General features: G+C 48.0%; 1 protein-coding gene across 1 annotated transcript; it reads left to right on the top strand.

Moving 5' to 3' along the window:
• Positions 1-17,871: 17,871 nt before the first annotated feature.
• Positions 17,872-20,075, top strand: LOC147963598 (uncharacterized). Its single transcript, XM_087529634.1, has 3 exons — positions 17,872-17,907; positions 18,253-18,727; positions 19,225-20,075. The coding sequence occupies exons 1-3, from the start codon at positions 17,872-17,874 to the stop codon at positions 20,073-20,075; spliced, it is 1,362 nt and encodes a 453-aa protein (XP_087385760.1).
• Positions 20,076-21,356: the final 1,281 nt, after the last annotated feature.

The following is a 21,356-nucleotide window of genomic DNA, read 5'->3' as shown; positions in this document are numbered from 1 at the left end:
TGCCCTCTAGGATTGGAGGTGCAGAAGATACATGCATGCCGTAATGACTGCATCCTCTACCACGGTGCGCACAAGGATCTGAACGCATGCCCGGTATGCGGTGCATTGCGGTATAAGATCAGATGAGATGACCCTGGTGATGTTGACGGCAAGCCCCCCAGGAAGAGGGTTCCTGCGAAGGTGAAGTGATATGCTCCTATAATACCATGGTTGAAACCTCTATTCAGAAACGAAGGGCATGCCAAGTTGATGCGATGGCATAGTGAGGACCGCAAGAAAGAGGGGAAGTTGAGAGCACCCGCTGACGGGTCGCAGTGGAGAAAAATCGAGAGAAAGTACTGGCCTGAGTTTGCAAGTGACCCAAGGAACGTATGGTTTGGTTTAAGCGCGGATGGCATTAATCCTTTCGGGGAGTAGAGCAGCAATCACAGCACCTGGCCCGTGACTCTATGTATGTATAACCTTCCTCCTTGGATGTGCATGAAGTAGAAGTTCATTATGATGCCAGTTCTCATCCAAGGCCCTAAGCAACCCGGCAACGACATTGATGTGTACCTAAGGCCATTAGTTGAAGAACTTTTACAGCTGTGGAATGGAAACGGTGTACGTATGTCGGATGAGCACAAATAGGAGGAATTTAACCTGCACGCATTGCTGTTTGTAACCATCAATGATTGGCCCGTTCTCAGTCACCTTTCAGGATAGACAAACAAGGGATACCACGCATGCACGCACTGTTTAGATGAAACTAAAAGTATGTACCTGGAAAAATGCAGGAAGAATGTGTACCTGGGCCATCGTCGATTTCTTCCGACCAACCATCGATGTCGAAAGAAAGGAAAGCATTTCAAAGGCGAGGCAGATCACCGGAAGAAGCCCGCCATGCGTACCGGTGATCACATACTTGCTATGGTCAATGATTTACACATAATCTTTGGAAAGGGTCCCGGCGGACTAGCTGTTCCGAATGACGCCGAGGGACACGCACCCATGTGGAAGAAGAAATCTATATTTTGGGACCTACCCTACAGGAAATACCTAGTGGTCCGCCCTTCAATCGACGTGATGCACATGACGAAGAACCTTTGCGTGAACCTACTAGGCTTCTTGGGCGTGTATGGGAAGACAAAAGATACACCTGAGGCACGGGAGGACCTGCAACGTTTGCATGAAAAAGACGGCATGCCTCTGAAGCAGTATGAAGGTCCTGCCAGCTACGCTCTTACGAAAGAAGAGAAAGAAATCTTCTTTGAATGCCTGCTCAGTATGAAGGTCCCGACTGGCTTCTCGTCGAATACAAAGGGAATAATAAATATGCCATAGAAAAAGTTACAGAACCTAAAGTCTCATGACTGCCACGTGATTATGATGCAACTGCTTCTGGTTGCATTGAGGGGGCTTCTACCGGAAAACATCCGATTAGCCATTGTGAAGCTATGTGCATTCCTCAATGCAATCTCTCAGAAGGTGATCGATCCAGAAATGTCTTGTTAGTTTCCAGCTGGTGTACACCATCCTTCTTCAATATCATGACGCACGTCCTAGTTCATCTAGTCGACGAGATTGTCATTCTGGGGCACGTATTTCTACACAATATCTTCCCCTTTGAGAGTTTCATGGGAGTCCTAAAGAAATATGTCCGTAACCGCGGTAGGCCAGAAGGAAGCATCTCCATGGGCCATCAAACAGAGGATGTCATTGGGTTTTGTGTTGACTTCACTCCTGGCCTTAAGAAGATAGGTCTCCCTAAATCGCGGTATGAGGGGAGACTAACTGGAAAAGGCACGCTTGGAGGGGACTCAATAATATGCAGGGACAGATATTCTTGGTCTCAAGCACACTACACAGTTCTACAGAACTCTACCTTGGTGACCCCGTATGTCAATGAACACAAGAACAGTCTGCGCTCCAAACACCCGGACCAGTGCGACGACTGGATTACATGTGAACACATCAGGACTTTCAGCAGTTGGTTGGAAACACGTCTCAGAGGTGACAACACTATTTGTGATGAGCTGTACTTGTTGTCTAGGGGACCATCTTTGACTGTATTGACATACAAAGGATACGAGATAAATGGGAATACATTTTACACGATCGCCCAAGATCAAAAGAGCACCAACCAAAACAGCGGTGTCCGCTTTGATGCAGCAATCGAGAGGGGAAAGGACACATATTATGGTTACATAGTGGACATATGGGAACTTGACTACGGACATGATTTTAAGGTCCCTTTTTTTAAGTGCAAATGGGTCAATCTGTCAGGAGGCGGGGTACAGGTAGACCCATAGTATGGAATGACAACAGTGGATCTGAAAAATCTTGGGTACACTGACGAACCGTTCGTCCTGGCCAGCGCAGGTTATCTATGTGAAGGACATGTCTACCAAACCGAGAAAAGGAAAAGATAAGGGAGCGAATACATCATACGATGAGACAAAGTGCCACATAGTTCTTTCAGGAAAAAGGGACATTGAGGGAGTGGAGGGAAAGACAGACATGTCTGAAGATTATGAAAAGTTTCATGAAATTCCTCCCTTCAAAGTCAAGGCTGACCCAAGCATCCTGATAAACGATGAAGATTATCCATGGTTACGGTGCAATAAGCAAATGACACAAGCAAAGAAAAAGTGAAGGCTTTCTCCTGCAACTATTAGGATGATACCATGCCAACTTTGTAACAGATGAGTATCATACCATTGTCCGTTTTGTACATGCACATGCTATGTGGGTGAAATTATGATACCATGCCAACTTTTAACTTTTTCAGAGTTCATTTGAAATGCTTTAATGTCTTGTGGTTCGGCCCTCGTAATTCCATTCATCCCGGTTCGCTCCTTGTCAAGTATGTTCTCACCAAGAACACTCAAGAGGGCAGCCACGTGGGCCATTGATCCCGGTTCGTCTGGACCTTTTGGTCCCGGTTCCACGCACGAACCCCACCAATGCACCTCGCCCCTGGCCCATGACCATTAGTCCCGGTTTGTGCCACAAACCGGGACTAAAGGGTTGGTCCTCGTTGTGGTCAGAGTTTAGTCCCACCTCGCCAACCGAAGGGCGCTCACACCGGTTTATAAGCCCGTCCCACTCTGCCTTGTTGAGCTCTTCTCAAAGTGAAAATAGATGCCCTTATACAGGGAATTTGACCTAAATTCAGAGTGAATTTCTCTGAAATTCATAGAAATTTATTATGAATTTAGGTTGAATTCTCTCTATAGGCGCATCTATGCTCATTTTTTAGTAAAGTTAATCACAAACTTCTGATTCACACAAATTTCAAAGAATTCGAATTTTAACTATTCAAATTTGAAAACTAATGGCACTAACAGAAAGTTTATAATTTTTGTAAAACTAATGGCGCTAACAGAAAGTTTATAATTTTGCTGACCTAAAAGAAAAAAGAATTTAAAAATAAAGCAAAAAACTAAATAAAATAAATAATGCAAAAAACAAAACAAAAAAACTGGAAAAAAACTATTTTTATAGTAAAGTTAATCACAAACTTGTGATTCACACAAATTTCAAAGAATTCAAATTTTAACTATTCAAATTTGAAAACTAATGGCACTAACAGAAAGTTCATAATTTTTCTAAAACTAATGGCACTAACAGAAAGTTTATAATTTTTCTGACCTAAAAGCAAAAAGAATTAAAAAATAAAGCAAAAAAAGAATATAAATAATGCAAAAAACAAAACAAAAAAATGGAAAAAAAACTATTTTTATAGTAAAGTAAATCACAAACTTGTGATTCACACAAATTTCAAAGAATTCAAATTTTAACTATTCAAATCTGAAAACTAATGGAACTAACAGAAAGTTTATAATTTTTCTAAAACTAATGGCAGTAACAGAAAGTTTATAATTTTTCTGACCTAAAATCAAAAAGATTTTAAAAAATAAAGCAAAAACAATAGAAAATAAATAATGCAAAAAACAAAACAAAAAATGGAAAAAAAACTATTTTTATAGTAAAGTTAATCACAAACTTGTGATTCTCACAAATTTCAAAGAATTCAAATTTTAACTATTCAAATTTGAAAACTACTGGCACTCACAGAAAGTTTATAATTTTTCTGACCTAAAAGGAAAAAGAATTAAAAAATAAAGCAAAAAACAAAAGAAAATAAATAATGCGAAAAAAACAAAACAAAAAAACTAGAAAAAAACAAAAAAAACTGCCACGTGTTGGGCCACCACGGCCTGAATATGACTAGAAACCCAACCCGGGCCAGGATTCAGGCCCGCAGAAGGCCCAGTAGGCCCACAGACAGCATAGTGTGAGATTAGGCCCGTAAGCCTGCATTTGAGAGGAGCTCGAGAGGGTAGCCGCAGTGGGCTTATAAACCACTTCGAGCCCCCTCTTAACTAGCGAGGTGGGACTAAACTTTTGGCCGCGGGCAGCGCAAGGCCTTTGGTCCCGGTTGGTGGTACCAACCAGGACTAAAGCCCACCTTTAGTACCGGTTGGTGCCACCAACCAGGACCAAAAAGGTCTCCTTTCAGCAGCCCAAAGGGCGGGAAACAGAGACCTTTGGTCCCGCTTGGTGCCACCAACCGGGACCAATACTCTCAGTATATAAGAAAAGACTTGGCGTTTTTCAAATTCATCTCTGAAGTTGCCCCGCCCCGACGACGCCGCCAGGCTGCCCGAGCTCGCCCCGTCGACGCCATCGCCGCCCTCTGCTGCCTCGTTGACGCGCAACCGCCCCTGCCCCGACCGCACCGCGCGCCCCTGCCCCGACCACGTCATCGTCGCCCCAGCTGCCCCGACCACGCCGACCACGCGCCTGATCTCGCCTCTGCCTCGACCACACCGGCCGCGTGCCTGAGCTCGCCTCTGCCCGCGCGCCTGAGCTCGCCCTGCCCCGACCACAGCGCCGTTGCCTCTGCCCCTGCCCCAACCACGCCATCGTTGCCTCTACCCCGACGCGCGTCGTGCCTCTGCCCCTACCCTGACCACGCCGCACATCTCCTTTGGTCAGTCCGGCCGGCACCGCCCCCTTCCTCCCTTTTTTCACATATATATGATGTTTTTTCCTGATTATATGTATATGTGTGAGTATATATGTGTGTATATCTGTTTATATGTCCTTTTTTAGATTTTTTGTTTTTTGCATTTTTATAAAAATGTATATATGTATGTATATGTTCTGTGTGTATATATATGTTCATGTATGCAAAAGATAGATTTCTAGAAAAGTTAGGATTTTTTCTGTTCATAGATTTTTTTGGTGATATTAATTATTATAGAATATGCAAGTGTTTGTATATTCATATGAACAATGCAGTAGGCAAAACCTTTACTTTTTTTCTAAATTTTCTATGTGAACATTTTTTTAAAAAACAAGCAATACTACTTCATGTATTTTGTCAGAATTTTCTATCGTGCATAGACCGATTTTAGATCACGGGAGCACCCCCCACCCCCATCTCGTTGCAAAAGTTGCTAAGTGATATTAAGAAGGAAGAAGAAGAAAAAGAATGAGAGGAAAAAGGAAAATAAGAAGAGGAAGAAAGGAGAAGAAGAGGAGAGGAAGAAGAGGAGAAATAAATAAGAAGAAGAAAAAAGAAGAAAAAGAAGAGGAGAAGAAGAAAGGAATAGAGGAGAAGAAGAGATTCTTCTTCTCCTCTATTCCTTTCTTCTTCTCCTCTTTTTTTCTTCTTTTTTTCTTCAATCTTCTCCTTTATTCCTTTCTTCTTCTCCTCTTTTTATTTCTTCTTCGTCTTCTTACTTTTTATCGGATATGTCATTGTCGATATACCCCGTCTCCCGATAACTTCAACATGAGGGGGGGGTTCGACCTACATGCCTCCCCGATAACATTATTTTCCCATGTATGTATGTCATCGTTGTCGATATAACCCCCTCCCGGATAACTTCGATAGTGATAACTTATACCACGGGAGCACCCCCCGGCCCTCTCGCTCGACCAAAACTCTCGAGGACACCCAAACCCTAGAAAAAAACAATGTCGGTCTCTTACCCCCTCCCAGCGCGCCCCTACCCTTGAAGCATTGCCGAGGCCACCCCAAACCCGGAATAAGCTAGGTCTACGTTTGCCACTAATATATCCACATGCTGTCATGTTTGTGTAATAATTGCCATGTTGTAATATTTGCAGAAACAATGGAGCATGGACGAGACGAGGAAGCAGAAGAGGTGTTGGGCGACATAATCTTAGCCGGAGAGGATGTCTTGTCGTATGTTAACGACAATGATGGTCTGGAAGAACAGGGTGAAGAAGCAGGCTACGGTGATCGAATAATGGAGGATGAAAGACATGATTATGATGGCTCCGGTGACCCAATGCTGGTACAAGAAGGAGCCCGTGGTGACGGCTCCGGTGACCGAACAGAGTCCGGCCAAGTAAATATATTAGTTAAGCATGTGCTGACAAGCTAATTGGTGCATTCAATGTTTTGGTATGTACACATATTAATTAACTCTCGTCTTTCTTATTTTTTCTAGGCCTCCGGATCAAGCACAACTTCGGTAATGTGACGAGGCCCGGAGAAAAAGTTGCGCTCGGATGAAAGGTTTGAGATGACAGCAATCGCGCGTGACAGCCAACCGATTGAACCCATCCGGACAAAGGAAGCATTTGTTGCTCAGTGCGGGGTTCTTGTTAGGGACAAGATCTCGATCAGCATCCACCAATGGTATAAGCCTAAGAACGAAGACCCTGAGGTGTCTTATGTCAATGATATGCAGAAAGATGATGATCTTTGGACTGAGCTGAAGGCAAATTTCACCCTACCGCCAGAGGAGGATTCGGAGAAGCCAGTTAAAGAGAAATTAATCAAGTCTCATGCTCTTAAGAAGATGGCAGACCTATGCAGGAGGTGGAAGCATGAGCTTAAAACGTTTGTCGACAAAGAAGAGACACCAGAATTCATCGGCAAATATGAGAAGATCAGAGATCACTGGCCCTCATTTGTGGCCCATAAGACATCAGAAAAGAGTAAGAAGATGTCGGCGACAAACAAGAAAAATGCTGCGAAGAAGAAGCTTCATCATCGCACGGGGTCAGGTGGCTACCTCAAAGCCTAGCCTAAGTGGGCCAAGGCTGAGAATGATCTACTTGATAAAGGGATCGAACCAGATACAATGAACTGGCCAGACCGTTGCCAGACTTGGTTCTTCGGGGCTAGCGGAACCTTGGACCCTATATCAAGGAAGTGCGTTTGGATGAACGAGCAAATGAGAATACCAGTCAAGAGGCTTCAGGACTATATCGATGCAGCGCAGCAAGGGACGTTCGTTCCAGACAGAGAGAATGACGAGCTCACAATGGCCCTCGAGAATCCTGAGCACCCTGGACGGACACGAGGCATGCCAGGCTCCGTTCCGTGGAAGGCTGGTTTTCCGAACGGAGGCGGTTACAAATGCCAGGAGAGGAGGAAAAAAGTGGAGCAGGCCCAAATTCAGATGCTGCACGAAAGGGTTCAAGCACTAGAGGAATGAGAAGTAGCTCGCAGTAAGCGACCTGCCGAAACTACCCCCGAAGCTACCCCACCATCACAGCGGAGAAGCAGCGTGGCTTCCACTGAGCTGCTTCAGCCGGAGCATGTCTTGACAGCTCCTGCTAGCTACACCATGGATGCTATCATGGAGTCTCAACATTGCCACCTTATGACGCAATGGCAGAACTTCAAAGTCAAGGCGGCTGTCGGCTCTGTTCGACCTTCTGAACCCGGGGCAACTTTTCACTGTCGTCCAATTCCAGAAGGATATGCTAGGGTGACGGTGGATGAAATAACAGAGGGATTTGAGGACCTCCAGCTTGACCACCCTACCGGTGAAGGGGAGACTCGGCTAGTGTGGGAGTCCTGGATTAGGGGGTCTTTGGATAGCTGGACTATCTCCATTGGCCGGACTGTTAGACTATGAAGATACAAGATTGAAGACTTCGTCTCATGTCCGGATGGGACTCTACTTGGCGTGGAAGGCAAGCTAGGCAATACGTACATGGATATCTCCTCCTTTGTAACCGACCTTGTGTAACCCTAACCCTCTCCGGTGTCTATATAAACCGAAGGGTTTTAGTCCGTAGGACAACAATCACAACATACAAACATACAATCATACCATAGGCTAGCTTCTAGGGTTTAGCCTCTCTGATCTTGTGGTAGATCTACTCTTGTAACACCCATATCATCAATATTAATCAAGCAGGACATAGGGTTTTAACACCATCAAGAGGGCCCGAACCTGGGTAAAACTTCGTGTCCCTCGTCTCTTGTTACCATCCGGCCTAGACGCACAGGTCGGGACCCCCTACCCGAAATCCGCCGGTTTTGACACCGACATTGGTGCTTTCATCGAGAGTTCCTCTGTGTCGTCGCCGTTAGGCTTGATGGCTCCTACTATCATCGATAGCGATGCGGTCCAGGGTGAGACTTTTCTCCGCGGACAGATCTTCGTATTCGGCGGCTTTGCACTGCGGGCTAATTCGCTTGGCCATCTGGAGCAGATTGAAAGCTACGCCCCAGGCCATCAGGTCAGATTTGGAAGTTTGAATTACATGGCCAGTATCCGTGGGGACTTGATCTTCGATGGATTCGAGCCACAGCCGGGCGCGCCGCACGGTCGCGATGGGTATGACTTAGCTCTGCCACCGGACGGTACTCCAGAGGCCGCGCCCACATCATCTCCGACCCTTAGCTCGGAGCCAACTGCGCCAATCGAGGATGGGTGGCTAGACACCGCCTCAGGGGCTGCAGTCTCGACGGCGATCGAGCCAAACACCAGCATAATCCTCTGCACAGCCCGTGACTCCAAGGTGCCGGACTCTCTTCCGGACACGAACCATCCACGCCACTGCCAATCGAATCCGAGTGGGCGCCGATGATGGAATTCACCGCCGCGGATATCTTTCAGCACTCGCCCTTCGGCGACATTCTGAATTCACTAAGGTCTCTCTCTTTGTCAGGAGACCCCTGGTCGGATTATGATCAATAGGATTGGGATGCGGATGACGAAGAAATTCGACGCCCACCCACCACCCACTTTGTTGCCATTGTCGATGACTTAACCGACATGCTCGACTTCGACTCCGAAGACATCGACGGTATGGACGACGATGTAGGAGACGAACATGAACCAGCACCTACAGGGCACTGGACAGCCACCTCATCGTATGACATATACATGGTGGATACACCCAATGAAGGCAATGGCGATGAGATAACGGAGGATGACCCACCAAGAAGCAACCCAAGCACCGACGTCAGCGCCACCGCTCTAAGTCCCGCCAAAGCAAAAGTGGTGATACCGGCACAGGAGATAATAACACTCCAGATAGCACCGAAGACAAAAACAATCCCCTCTAGCAAGATTTAGAGCAGGAGGATGAAGGAGCCAGCTCTCCTGAGAGAGCGGCTAGCGGAGAGGAGGAGGATAACAATTACATTCCCCCCTCCGAAGACGAGGCAAGCCTCGTCGACGATTAATTCTCCATACCAAAGGATCCCGTCGAACAAGAGCGCTTCAAGCGTCGGCTTATGGCCACGGCAAATAGCCTGAAGAAAAAGCAGCAGCAGCTTCAAGCTGATCAAGATCTGCTAGCTGACAAATGGACTGAAGTCCTCGCGGCCGAGCAATATAAACTCGAGCGTCCCTCCAAGAGTTATCCAAGGCGCAGGTTACTTCCCCGACTGGAGGAAGAAGCATATGAAACGGCTGATCGGCCACCTTGTGGCCGCGATAGAGAGGCATTCCAGCCAAAAGCTCAGCCTCCACCCCAACGCCATTCAAATAAAAAGGCATGGGGAGATACGCCAGACCTGCGAGACATATTGGAGGACAAAGCAAAGCATTCAAGATCGATCTACGGATCACGAGGGTGCACCACTCTACAAGACAATAAACGTCACACCGGATACAGTAAAAGCAAATCCGGTCGGGCTGAACACAGCAGGTAGGACCCATTCGAGCTGCGTCGCGATATAGCCCAATACAGAGGCGCCGCACACCCCTTATGCTTCACAGACGAAGTAATGGAACATCAATTCCCAAAAGGTTTCAAACCTGTAAACATTGAATCATATGACGGCACTACAGACCCCGTGGTATGGATTGAGGACTTCCTCCTCCACATCCACATGGCCCGCGGTGATGACTTACATGCCATCAAGTACCTCCCACTAAAACTCAAAGGACCAGCGCGGCATTGGCTTAATAGCTTGCCAGCGGACTCCATTAGCTGTCGGGAAGATCTGGAAGCCGCATTCCTCGACAACTTTCAGGGCACTTATGTGCGACCACCAGACGCCGATGACTTGAACCACATAATTCAGTAGCCAGAAGAGTCGGACAGGCAAGTCTGGACTCGGTTCCTTACAAAGAAAAATCAAATCGTCGACTATCCGGATGCGGAGGCCTTAGCGGCTTTCAAGCACAACAGCCGAGACGAGTGGCTAGCCCGGCACCTTGGTCAGGAAAAGCCGAAATCTATGGCAGCCCTCACGACGCTCATGACCCGCTTTTGTGCGGGAGAAGACAGCTGGTTGGCTCGCAGTAATAACATATCAAAGAACCATGGTACCTCAGATACCAAGGACGGCAATAGCAGGTCACATCGCAACAAGCATAAGCGCCGCATTGACGGCGAAACTACTGAGGATACGGCAGTCAATGCCGGATTCAAAGGCTCTAAACCCAGTCAGCGGAAAAAGCCATTCAAACAAAGTACGCCGGGTCCGTCCAGCTTGGACCGTATACTCGATCACTCGTGTCAAATACATGGTACCCCAGACAAGCCAGCCAATCACACCAACAGGGATTGTCGGGTGCTCAAGCAAGACGGCAAGTTAATTGCCGAAAACAAGGACAAGGGGCCGCATAGCGATGACGAGGAAGAACCCCGGCAGCCGCACACTGGAGGACAGAAGAGGTTTCCACCGCAAGTGCGGACGGTGAACATGATATACACAACCCACATCCCCAAGAGGGAGCGGAAGCGTGCGCTCAGGGATGTATATGCGTTGGAGCCAGTCGCCCCAAAGATCAACCCTTGGTCCTCCTGTCCGATCACCTTCGATCGCAGGGACCACCCCACTAGTATCCGTCACGGTGGATTCGCCGCACTGGTCCTAGACCCAATCATCGACGGATTTCACCTCACTCGAGTCCTTATGGACGGCGGCAGCAGCCTGAACCTGCTTTATCTGGACACAGTGTGCAAAATGGGTATAGACCCCTCAAGGATCAAACCCACAAAGACGACCTTTAAGGGCGTCATTCCAGGCGTAGAGGCCCACTGCACAGGCTCAATTACACTGGAAGTGGTCTTTGGATCCCCGGATAACTTCCAAAGCGAAGAGTTAATCTTCAATATAGTCCCGTTTCGCAGTGGTTATCACACGCTGCTCGGACGAACCGCATTTGCTAGATTCAATGCGGTACCATATTATGCATACCTCAAGCTCAAGATGCCAGGACCTCGCAGAGTTATTACAGTCAATGGAAACACAGAGCGCTCTCTCCGAACAGAGGAACACACCGCGGCCCTCGCAGCAGAAGCGCAAAGCAGCCTCTCAAGGCAATCTACCAGTTCGGCGTTTCAAAGCCCGGACACCTTCAAGCGCGCTCGGGGCAATCGACAAACAGACCGCATGGCGCGATCTAAGCTCGCGTAGCAATACGGCGGCCACCCCAATCCCAGCCCAACGGCGTTGCTCGTGTCGCGTGTATATAATTACGCATTAAAAATACCATGGGCACAGGTAGGGAGGGGGGGCACAACTACGGCACGCCCCAAAACGCGTCCTAAACCGCACCAGGGGCTTCCTGTTTGGTTATTTTTCTTTTTCTTTCAGGACTTCAATCTCTGGAAACACTGTCCGGCATCTCTATTGCCGAACACATGATACAGCAACCAAGGAGGCCGACAACTACGGAATTTCCAGGTGGATTACAGATTTCATATAATTCCTCAGCTCGCCCTTGGAAGGGACATAGTCCTACTCTTTTGATCATTACACTATCTGTATCACTCTGCTTTAATGCAATTTTTTAATATACAATGCATGACATTATGACTATTATCGCATTTTTGTTATATATATATACATATCTTTGTGTTCATTAATGACGCCTAGCAACTGTACACTCTAGTACGGCCAATGCACCAGGGGCTTACGTACCCACAATATGGTGTGAAAAGTCCGAACACTTTCACAAGTGCGGCACCCCGAACTTATAGCATTATATGCATCAGCTCCGAATCATGTCTTTGGTCAAATGTTGGGTTTGCCCGGCTCCTATGTTTTGGTACCTTACGTTCCGCTCTATCGGCTAAGGTAGCGCTAGGAGAACTACTGCGATTGTGCCCCGGTTCTGCCGGGCGGAGCACCTCTGTAGAGAAAGCTAAAATTGGCTGTCATGATAAGGCGAGAGATTGGTCGCTGTTCGGCGAGGTTTTTCGAGTCCCTAAGACTTATGCCGCTTAGGGCGAGGGGCCGGCTCCATCCGTCTTACAGGCGTATATCGGGACCCGAATTCAACCTTCTGAATACCAGGGGCTTCGCCGAAATTTAAAATTATAGAATTCTATGGCTAAGTGAGAGTGATAAAGCATTATTAGCCCGGTTGCCCTGTTCGTTGTGCTGAGCACCTCCCTCGAAGGACCCAAACATGGGAATAAGAGTGCTCAGGTTTATCCCGAACACCCAGGCACTCGTGGCATGGGGCAGAAGCCGAGGACTAGCCATCTCTCAGATTGGATAAACAACCAAACAGAAGGTAATATTTTAAATTCACACAAGCGTTGCATAGCGAATACGATACAAGTTTTCATACATACAGGACAAAACGAGCAAGTCTCATTCAACTATTACATTTTGCGAACACTCATCCGCGATAAGACGGGCGCCCAGCAGAACACCCTCGTAGTACATCTCGGGGTGGCGGTGCTCCTTGCCCTCCGGCGGCCCCTCCTTGATCACCTTCACGACGTCTAGCTTGACCCACTGCGTTTTTACACGGGCGAAGGCCCGGCGTGCACCTTCAATGCAGACGGATCACTTGACGACCTCCAGTTGTGGGCAGGCATCCACAAGCCGCCTCACCAGGCCAAAGAAGTTGTTCGGAAGGGCATCGCCAGGCCACAAAAAGACTATGAAGCCCTTCATGGCCTAATCGTCCGCCTTATGTAGCTCGGCCATCTGCTTCAGCTGGTCGCTCATCGGCACCGGATGTTCGGCCTCAGCATACTGAGACCAGAACAGCTTCTCCATCGAGCTACCATCCTCGTCCTGGTAAAATCGTGCGGCATCGGACAAACTGCGGGGCAAATTTGCGAATGCTCCTGAAGAGCTCCGGATCCGGGTAAGTAATCGATAATTTACTTTTACATGTTTGCTTTGCATACAGAAAGCCTTACCCGCCGCTGTCTTCTTAATCGCGTCGATCTCCTAAAGGGCCTTCTGGGCCTCGGCCTTGGCACTCTTCGCGCTCTCACGGGCCGTGGCAAGCTCAGACTCTCGCGTCTTCAAGTCAAGCTCCAACGCCTCGTGCTTCGTCACGAGAGCCTGGAGCTCTTGCTGCACCTCGCCCACCCGAGCCTCGTGCCTCTCTCACTCGGTGCGCTCCAGGGCCGCCTTCTCTTCGGCCTGGGACAGCGCTTGCTTCCGGGTCGCCACCTCGGTCGTGGCCCCTGGCAAACATACAATGATCCTGTCATTTAGCAATTGCATCCTTTTTCTCATCTATAGACGGGGTATTACTTACCCTTGTTCTCCTCGAGCTGCCACTTAGCAAGGCCGAGCTCCTTCTGGGACCCCTCAAGGGCCTCCTTTAGTACGGCAACCTCCACAGTTAGTGCGGCGGACGCCAGCCGCGAAGCCTGCATATGCATATTGACATACTTATATTAGACTCCTGCGATATTATTTGATCCTCTGTTCGGCTTTTCTTTGTGAACACCGAACAAAGCATCAGGGCTACTGTCTATGCGGTAATATTTCTACTACATTTTAAAACACTTACCTCGAAGCCTGTTAGAAGGCTAGTACAGGCTTCAGTCAATCCGCTCTTGGTGGACTGAACCTTCTGGATCACCGCACTCATGATAGTGCGGTGTTCCTCCTCCAAGGAAGCGCTGCGAAGCGCTTCCAACATATTGTCTGGCGCCTCTGGATGGACAGAGGTCACCGGCACAGGCGTCTCACCCCTCTTAGAAGGAGACAGCCTGCCCGAGCCCGGAACCGCTGGAGGTTCCGGCGTGGGGTTTGGCTGAGGGCCGAACTCGGAGCTCTCAGGGGGGCCGTCCCCTTTGCTCCCGGAGTCCGGAAGGTCGCCTTGAGGCGCTTTCAGGACTGTCTCCCTTCGATCCGGTGCCTCTTGGGACAACACCTCGGCGTCATCGGCAGGATGAGGGGAGGTGGCAGTTGGGACCGGATCGCTATCCATGTCCGACGAACCCAGGGAGCCGTCTGATGATACCTCGATATTGGCTCGTGGCGGTCTGCTTAATTATGTTCGATGATTAGGGAAAGCAATGCAACAAAGGAATCCTATGGATTACTTTGGTATTCGAATACTTACGATCTCCCCTGGGCTTGGCCCTGGGCAACCACTCGTCTTCACTTTCGTCGGCGGCGGTGGAGCTGTCCGGAAGGAGAGTCCTTCCCTTCTTGGAACCTTCGGCCTCCCCAGTTGGGGAGGCCTTTCTTTTCTTGTCTCCCCCAGTCGGTGGGGGAGCCTCTTCTTCCGCTTCCTCATCTTCGGGCGAAGCGTGCGCCGTAGAGTCATCGGACGGTGAGTCCGACGACGCCTGGCGTTGGGAACTCTTTCGAGCTCCCTTGGCCTTCTTGGCCTTCTCCGGCACCTTATAAGGGGCCGGAGTCAGCATCTTCGTCAGAAGAGCGTCTGCGGGGCCTTCGGGCAAGGGAGCCGGATAGTCGATCTGTCCGGCCATCTTCTGCTAGTCCTGTCAAAATTACGGGAGTTTAGATCCCGCATAGAGTCAATCTATATAAAAATAAGTATCCTGTGAAAGGTAAAACAACTTACCAGGCTGGCTTGGTGCTTCGTGCTGAATCCGTGATCCTCAGTAATGGGGGGAGGGACCTCGGCGCTCTTGAACAGCACCCTCCAAGCATCTTCATGAGTCGTGTCGAAGAGCTTGTTCAGAGTTCGGTGCTGCGCCGGATTGAACTCCCACAAAGTGAACTCCCGTTGTTGGCACGGGAGTATCTGGCGGACGAGCATAACCTGTACTATGTTGACGAGCTTGAGCTTCTTGTCCACCATGTTTTGAATACATGACTGGAGTCCGGTCAACTCTTTTGAATTACCCCAGGACAGGCCCTTCTCCTTCCAGGAGGTGAGCCGCATGGGGGTTTCAGATCGGAACTCAGGGGCCGCTAACCATGTTGGGTCACGCGGCTCGGTGATGTAGAACCACCACGATTGCCACCCCTTTATGGTTTCCACAAAGGAGCCCTCGAGCCATGTTATGTTGGGCATCTTGCCCACCATGGCGCCTCCACACTCCGCTTGGCGGCCGCCCACCACCCTCGGCTTGACGGTGAAGGTCTTCAGCCATAGGCCGAAGTGGGGCTTGACGCGGAGAACGGCCTCGCACATGACGATAAACGTCGAGATGTTGAGGATGAAGTTCGGGGCCAGATCATGGAAATCCAGGCCATAATACAACATGAGCCCCAGGACAAAGGGATGGAGAGGGAATCCCAGTCCGCGGAAGAAATGGGTGAGGAATACGACCCTCTCATGGGGCCTGGGTGTGGGGATGAGTTGCCCCTCATCTGGGAGCCGGTGCGCGATGTTGTCGGGCAGGTATCCGGCTCTCCTCAGTTTCTTGACGTTTCCCTCCGTGACGGAGGAGACCATCCACTTGCCTCCCGCTCCGGACATGGTTGGAGAAGGTTGAGATGGAAGTGAAGACTTGGGCGCTAGAGCTCGAGTGTGCGGGAGCGGATGAGCAGAGGAGGAAGAAGGCGTGGATAGAAAGGTGAAACTCACTTATATGGGCAGACAAAACTAAGCGTCGCCACTTGCCTGGTAAAACTCACTTATCCCCCAAGCGCCATAATTAATGGCACGGTTGGGTTACCCACACCCGTATTGATGAGAATCCCATAATAAGGGGACACGATCTCTGCTTTGACAAGACGTGTCGAAAAACTGCCTCGCGTTATGTGCGGGGCTGGTTAAAAGAAACGGTTCGAATAATCACCGGGCCATGACGTAACATCATGTTGCCAAAACAAGATAGCGGATTAGATCTGCGAAAACATTATTCTCTCTACGGTGAAATGTGGAACTTATTTTGCAGGGTCGGACACTATCCTCGTATTCTAATCCTTTTGTGATGTATTCTTCTATGATGTATTCGTCATTGAAGCCTGGTTCAGGGGCTACTGTGGGAGTCCCGGATTAGGGGGTCTCCGGATAGCCGGACTATCTCCATTGGACGGACTTTTAGACTATGAAGATACAAGATTGAATACTTCGTCTCGTGTCCAGATGGGACTCTACTTGGTGTGGAAGGCAAGCTAGGCAATACGTATATGGATATCTCCTCCTTTGTAACCGACCTTGTGTAACCCTAAGCCTCTCCGGTGTCTATATAAACCGAAGGGTTTTAGTCCGTAGGACAACAATCACAACATACAATCATACCATAGGCTAGCTTCTAGGGTTTAGCCTCTCTGATCTCGTGGTAGATCTACTCTTGTAACACCCATATCATCAATATTAATCAAGCAGGATGTAGGGTTTTACCTCCATCAAGAGGGCCCGAACCTGGGTAAAACTTTGTGTCCCTCGTCTCCTGTTACCATCCGGCCTAGCACTACAAGAAATATGTCAACTTATGACCTTCTGTCAGTGACCCTCGAAGAATTGGTCATAAATTTATGACCATTTTAGACCAGTCAAAAGTTGTCTGGGGGCTCTAAACCCTAAACTATAACGACCATTTTGGTCAGAAAGGTCATAATTTCATTAGAGGAAATGGTCGTAAAGCTAGTAGCACTGTCCACAGCCTCATGCCTAGCTGATAACGACCAATATAAAATGGTTACTACACTTGAGTTTGAATGAATTAGGATGATTAGGCAGCCACCTCAGCAACCTCGCTTATGTGTCACTGTCTAGGTGTCATTTTTGCTTGAGTTTTAATATTCAACAGACAGACGGGGCACACACTGACAGGCGGGACACATTTGACAGGTGGGGCCAAGCGCTTAATTCACCCAGAAAAGATGCACGAGGCGGGACTCGAACCCACGACCTCGCGCTTGGTTTGCTCGCATGCTACCGCTAGGCTAGAGAGGGACAGTTGCTCACATCTGGGAGTTTAGCTATACATTATATAGAACTACGGCTCTCTCGTATTATTGACAAGTGGGACCTTCCGACCAGGTGGCATCGAACAGAGCAACGATTTGCAACACTGACAGGCGGGACCCATTTGACAGGTGGGTGAGCGAGCGTTTAATTCCCTAAAAAATATGCGCTAGCGGGGACTCGAACCCACGACCTCGCGCTGGGTTCGCTCGTTCGTTACCGCTGGGCTAGAGAGAGATTGTTGCTAATGTGTGGGTAGTTTTCCATATAGTATATAAAACCACGGCTCTCACGTATCAGTGACAAGTGAGACCTTCCGACCAGGTGGTGGCGGGTGGCATCGAACAGAGCGTTTTTCTAGGTCTTCTGACCAGGTGGCGGCGGGCGACGGCGGAATCAACCAGGTGACCTCGCCCACGGCCTCACGGCGGAAGCAACCAGCAGGGGGCGGAGGCGGGGGCGGGGGCGGGGCCGGCAGCGGAGGCGAGGCAGGGCGTGGAGGCGGGGGGCAGATGGGGCGTAGGCGATCGACGGTGGTGGGGGCTCGCCGAGCATGGGGGACTCGCCGCCGCCGGAAGCACACCTCCCGGTATGCACCCCTCACCTCTTCCCCCCTCTCCTCTCTCGTCACCCGAGCAGTGGGAGATGGATTTCAGTCAGATGTTCTTCAGCATAGATGAATTTTGTTGATGCACTGTTAGTAGTTAGGAAATAGCTTGCTTGTTTGGTAGATATTGCATAGATGAATTTTCTTGATGTACTGTTAGGAATTGTTCAGCTTGTTTGTTAAGAATTCTTCAGGCCTTGTGGTTAGGCAATTAGCATAAAAATTTTCTGGAATTTTAGCTTCCATTACATCCATCCATTTTCATTAATTAATGTTGATGCACTTAGATTGATTTGCTAAGTTGCAACAATTTGTTGTCTTTGGCAGATGGATAGAAGCTGGACTAGAGAAGGAGTTACAAATTTTATGAAAGAACATATGAAAGGAGTTGATGATTTCATGGCATTTGTTCGGGCAAATTTTGCCAACGATGCTCACATTCTTTGCCCATGTTGTGAATGCCTCAACCGTCCAAGAATGGCTCAAGGAAGAGTGGAAGATCATCTGCTTCTTAATGGGATGTCCAGCACATATGATAGATGGATATATCATGGAGAACCTTTAGACAGACAACCTCAACATTTTGAAGCTGATACAGAGGCCCCTCATATGATGGCTGGTGGTGATGCTGGCATTGATTTCATGGAAAAGGTTTTGCGAGATAATGCTGTTTTGGAGGAAGAGGATGGGCATGAAGATGATAGGATTCCTAACCTATTGAAGGATTTGTACGATGCTGAAGATCATGCTGATGGACAGAAATTGTTGTTTGCTGAGGTGTTAGAGGAGGCGAAGCGCGCAGGTCATGAAGGGGGTAAATTTCCAAGATTTACCTTCACCATGAAGTTACTCCACATCAAGTCTTTCTACCGGATTAGCAATGCCGCATTCAACGCAATACTCCATCTTTTGAGCTTGCAATTCCCTGATAGTTGTGTTCCCAGATCTTATGATGAAGCATTGAGCATAATCCGCAGGCTGGGGTTAGGTTATGTGTCAATACATGTGTGCCCAAATAACCGTGTCTTGTTTCGGAAGGATTTAGCAAAGCATGACAACTGTCCAAAATGCAATGCATCTAGGTGGAAAGATGCTGATGGGAAGAAGTCAATACCGGAGAAGGTACTAGGCACTTTCCCTTGATACCAAGGCTGCAGCGGATGTTCATCTCGAAGAAATCATCGCGTGAGGTATAGTGGCACAAGCTGAAGCGGCAACCTGTGGACAATGAGCTGAGCCACCCAGCGGATGGAGAGGCATGGAAAGAGTTTGACCGTATACATTTAGATTTTGCTGCAGATCCAAGGAACATAAAACTTGGCATTGCCACAGATGGGTTTAATCCGTTTGGGAACATGAGCACGTCTTATAGCATGTGGCCAGTTTTTGTGGTGCCGTACAACCTGCCACCATGGGCATGCATGGATCAGTCCAACTTCATGATGTCATTGCTTATCCCAGGTCTAGATTCTCCAGGAAAGGATTTTGATGTCTTTATGGAGCCCCACGTAGAAGAACTGCTCCAGCTCTGTACTGGTGTACCTACATACGATGCCTTGAGTCCGGAAGAAAAGTTCAATCTACGTGCTGCGATCATATGGTCCATCCATGATTTCCCGGCTCCGCACACTCTGTCTGGGAGGATCACAGCGGGTTATCAGGCTTGTGTCCATTGTGACAAAGACCCTTGCTCAAAGAGAATAAGGAGCAAGATCTGCTATATTCGGCACCGCCGCTTTATTCACCGAAACCATCGCTGGCGAAGAAGCAAAGATTTTAATGGTGAGAATGAAACCCGTGACAAGCCAGCTGATTTCACTAAAGAAGAGCTGGAGCAGCAACTTGAAAAGGTGAAAGATGTGAGACCAGGAAAGTTGGCGAAGAAAAGAAAGCATGAGGAAGGTCAATGTTGGGACCGGAGGTCTTGTTTGTGGGACCTGCCATACTGGGCTGATCTAAAATTAAGGCATAATCTCGATGTAATGCACATTGAGAAAAACATATGCGAGAATCTGCTAGGGACGTTTCTGAACATTGAAGGGAAGACAAAGGACACGGTTAGTTCTAGGCTTGATTTGGAGGACATGGGCATAAGAGAAGATTTGCATCTACAGCACAATGAAGATGAAGATTCATTTGAAATTCCATGAGCATGGTATACAATGAATAAAGAACAAAAGCTTGCATTATGTGAATTCCTAAGAGCGGTGAAATTTCCAGATGGTTGTGCTGCTAACCTAGCAAAGTGTGTTACTTCTGATGGATTCAAGCTTTCAGTACAGAAAACCCATGATTGTCACATCCTCCTCCAAAGGATTTTACTGGCAGGCCTCCGAGGAATCATGTACAAGGATATATATATATGAAGCGGTTGCTGAGCTGGGAAATTTCCTTAGAGAACTGTGCTGCAAAACCCTCAAGTTAACTGTCCTGGAAAGACTTGAAAAAGAAATCCCAATTATTCTTTGCAAGCTCGAGAAGATTTTCCCTCCAGCTTTCTTCACTGTGATGGTCCATTTGGCGGTGCACTTACCCAAAGAGGCAATGCTTAGAGGCCCTGTGCAATACGGTTGGATGTACCCAGTCGAAAGAAGGCTGCTTACTTGTAAGCGCTATGTGAGAAACACGGCAAGACCTGAAGGTTCTATTGCTGAAGCATATGTCATTGACGAGTGCTTGACTTTTTGCTCTAGATACTTTGGTGATGTGGAAACAAGATGGAACCGGCCGGGCAGAAATAGAGAGCGGTCTGATTCGCAAAGTGGTGATGTCTCTATTTTCAACCATGGTGTGAACTTTATTGGAGCCTCACAATACATGGAGGCTGGTGATGAGTATGACAAGATGGTTTTGTTTGTGCTCAGCAATTGCGCCGAGGTTCTACCATATATCGAGTACGTTATATCTTGTGCACTCATTATATATATATTTTTTGCTTGGGTTGGCACCAGCCTAATGTTTTAATTCACATGTTTTGTTGGCATTGCAGGAAATGCAAGCAAGAGTTAAATCAGGAAGAAAGCAATATCAATGTGAAGGAAATATGCCCTAGAGGCAATAATAAAGTTATTATTTATTTCCTTATATCATGATAAAAGTCTATTATTCATGCTAGAATTGTATTAACCGGAAACATCATACATGTGTGAATAAATAGACAGACAGAGTGTCACTAGTATGCCTCTACTTGACTAGCTCGTTAATCAAAGATGGTTATGTTTCCTAACCATTGACAAAGAGTTGTCATTTGATTAATGGGATCACATCATTAGTTGAATGATTTGATTGACAAGACCCATTCCATTAGCTTAGCATCCGATCATTTAGTATGTTGCTATTGCTTTCTTCATGACTTATACATGTTCCTATGACTATGAGATTATGTAACTCCCGTGTGCCGGAGGAACACTTTGTGTGCTACCAAATGTCAC

The sequence above is a fragment of the Triticum urartu genome, chromosome 6A (assembly GCF_056163025.1).
Source record: "Triticum urartu cultivar PI428250 chromosome 6A, HENAU_Tu73, whole genome shotgun sequence".
Taxonomy (NCBI): Eukaryota; Viridiplantae; Streptophyta; class Magnoliopsida; order Poales; family Poaceae; genus Triticum; species Triticum urartu.
This window is presented reverse-complemented; position numbering and strand designations above follow the sequence as displayed.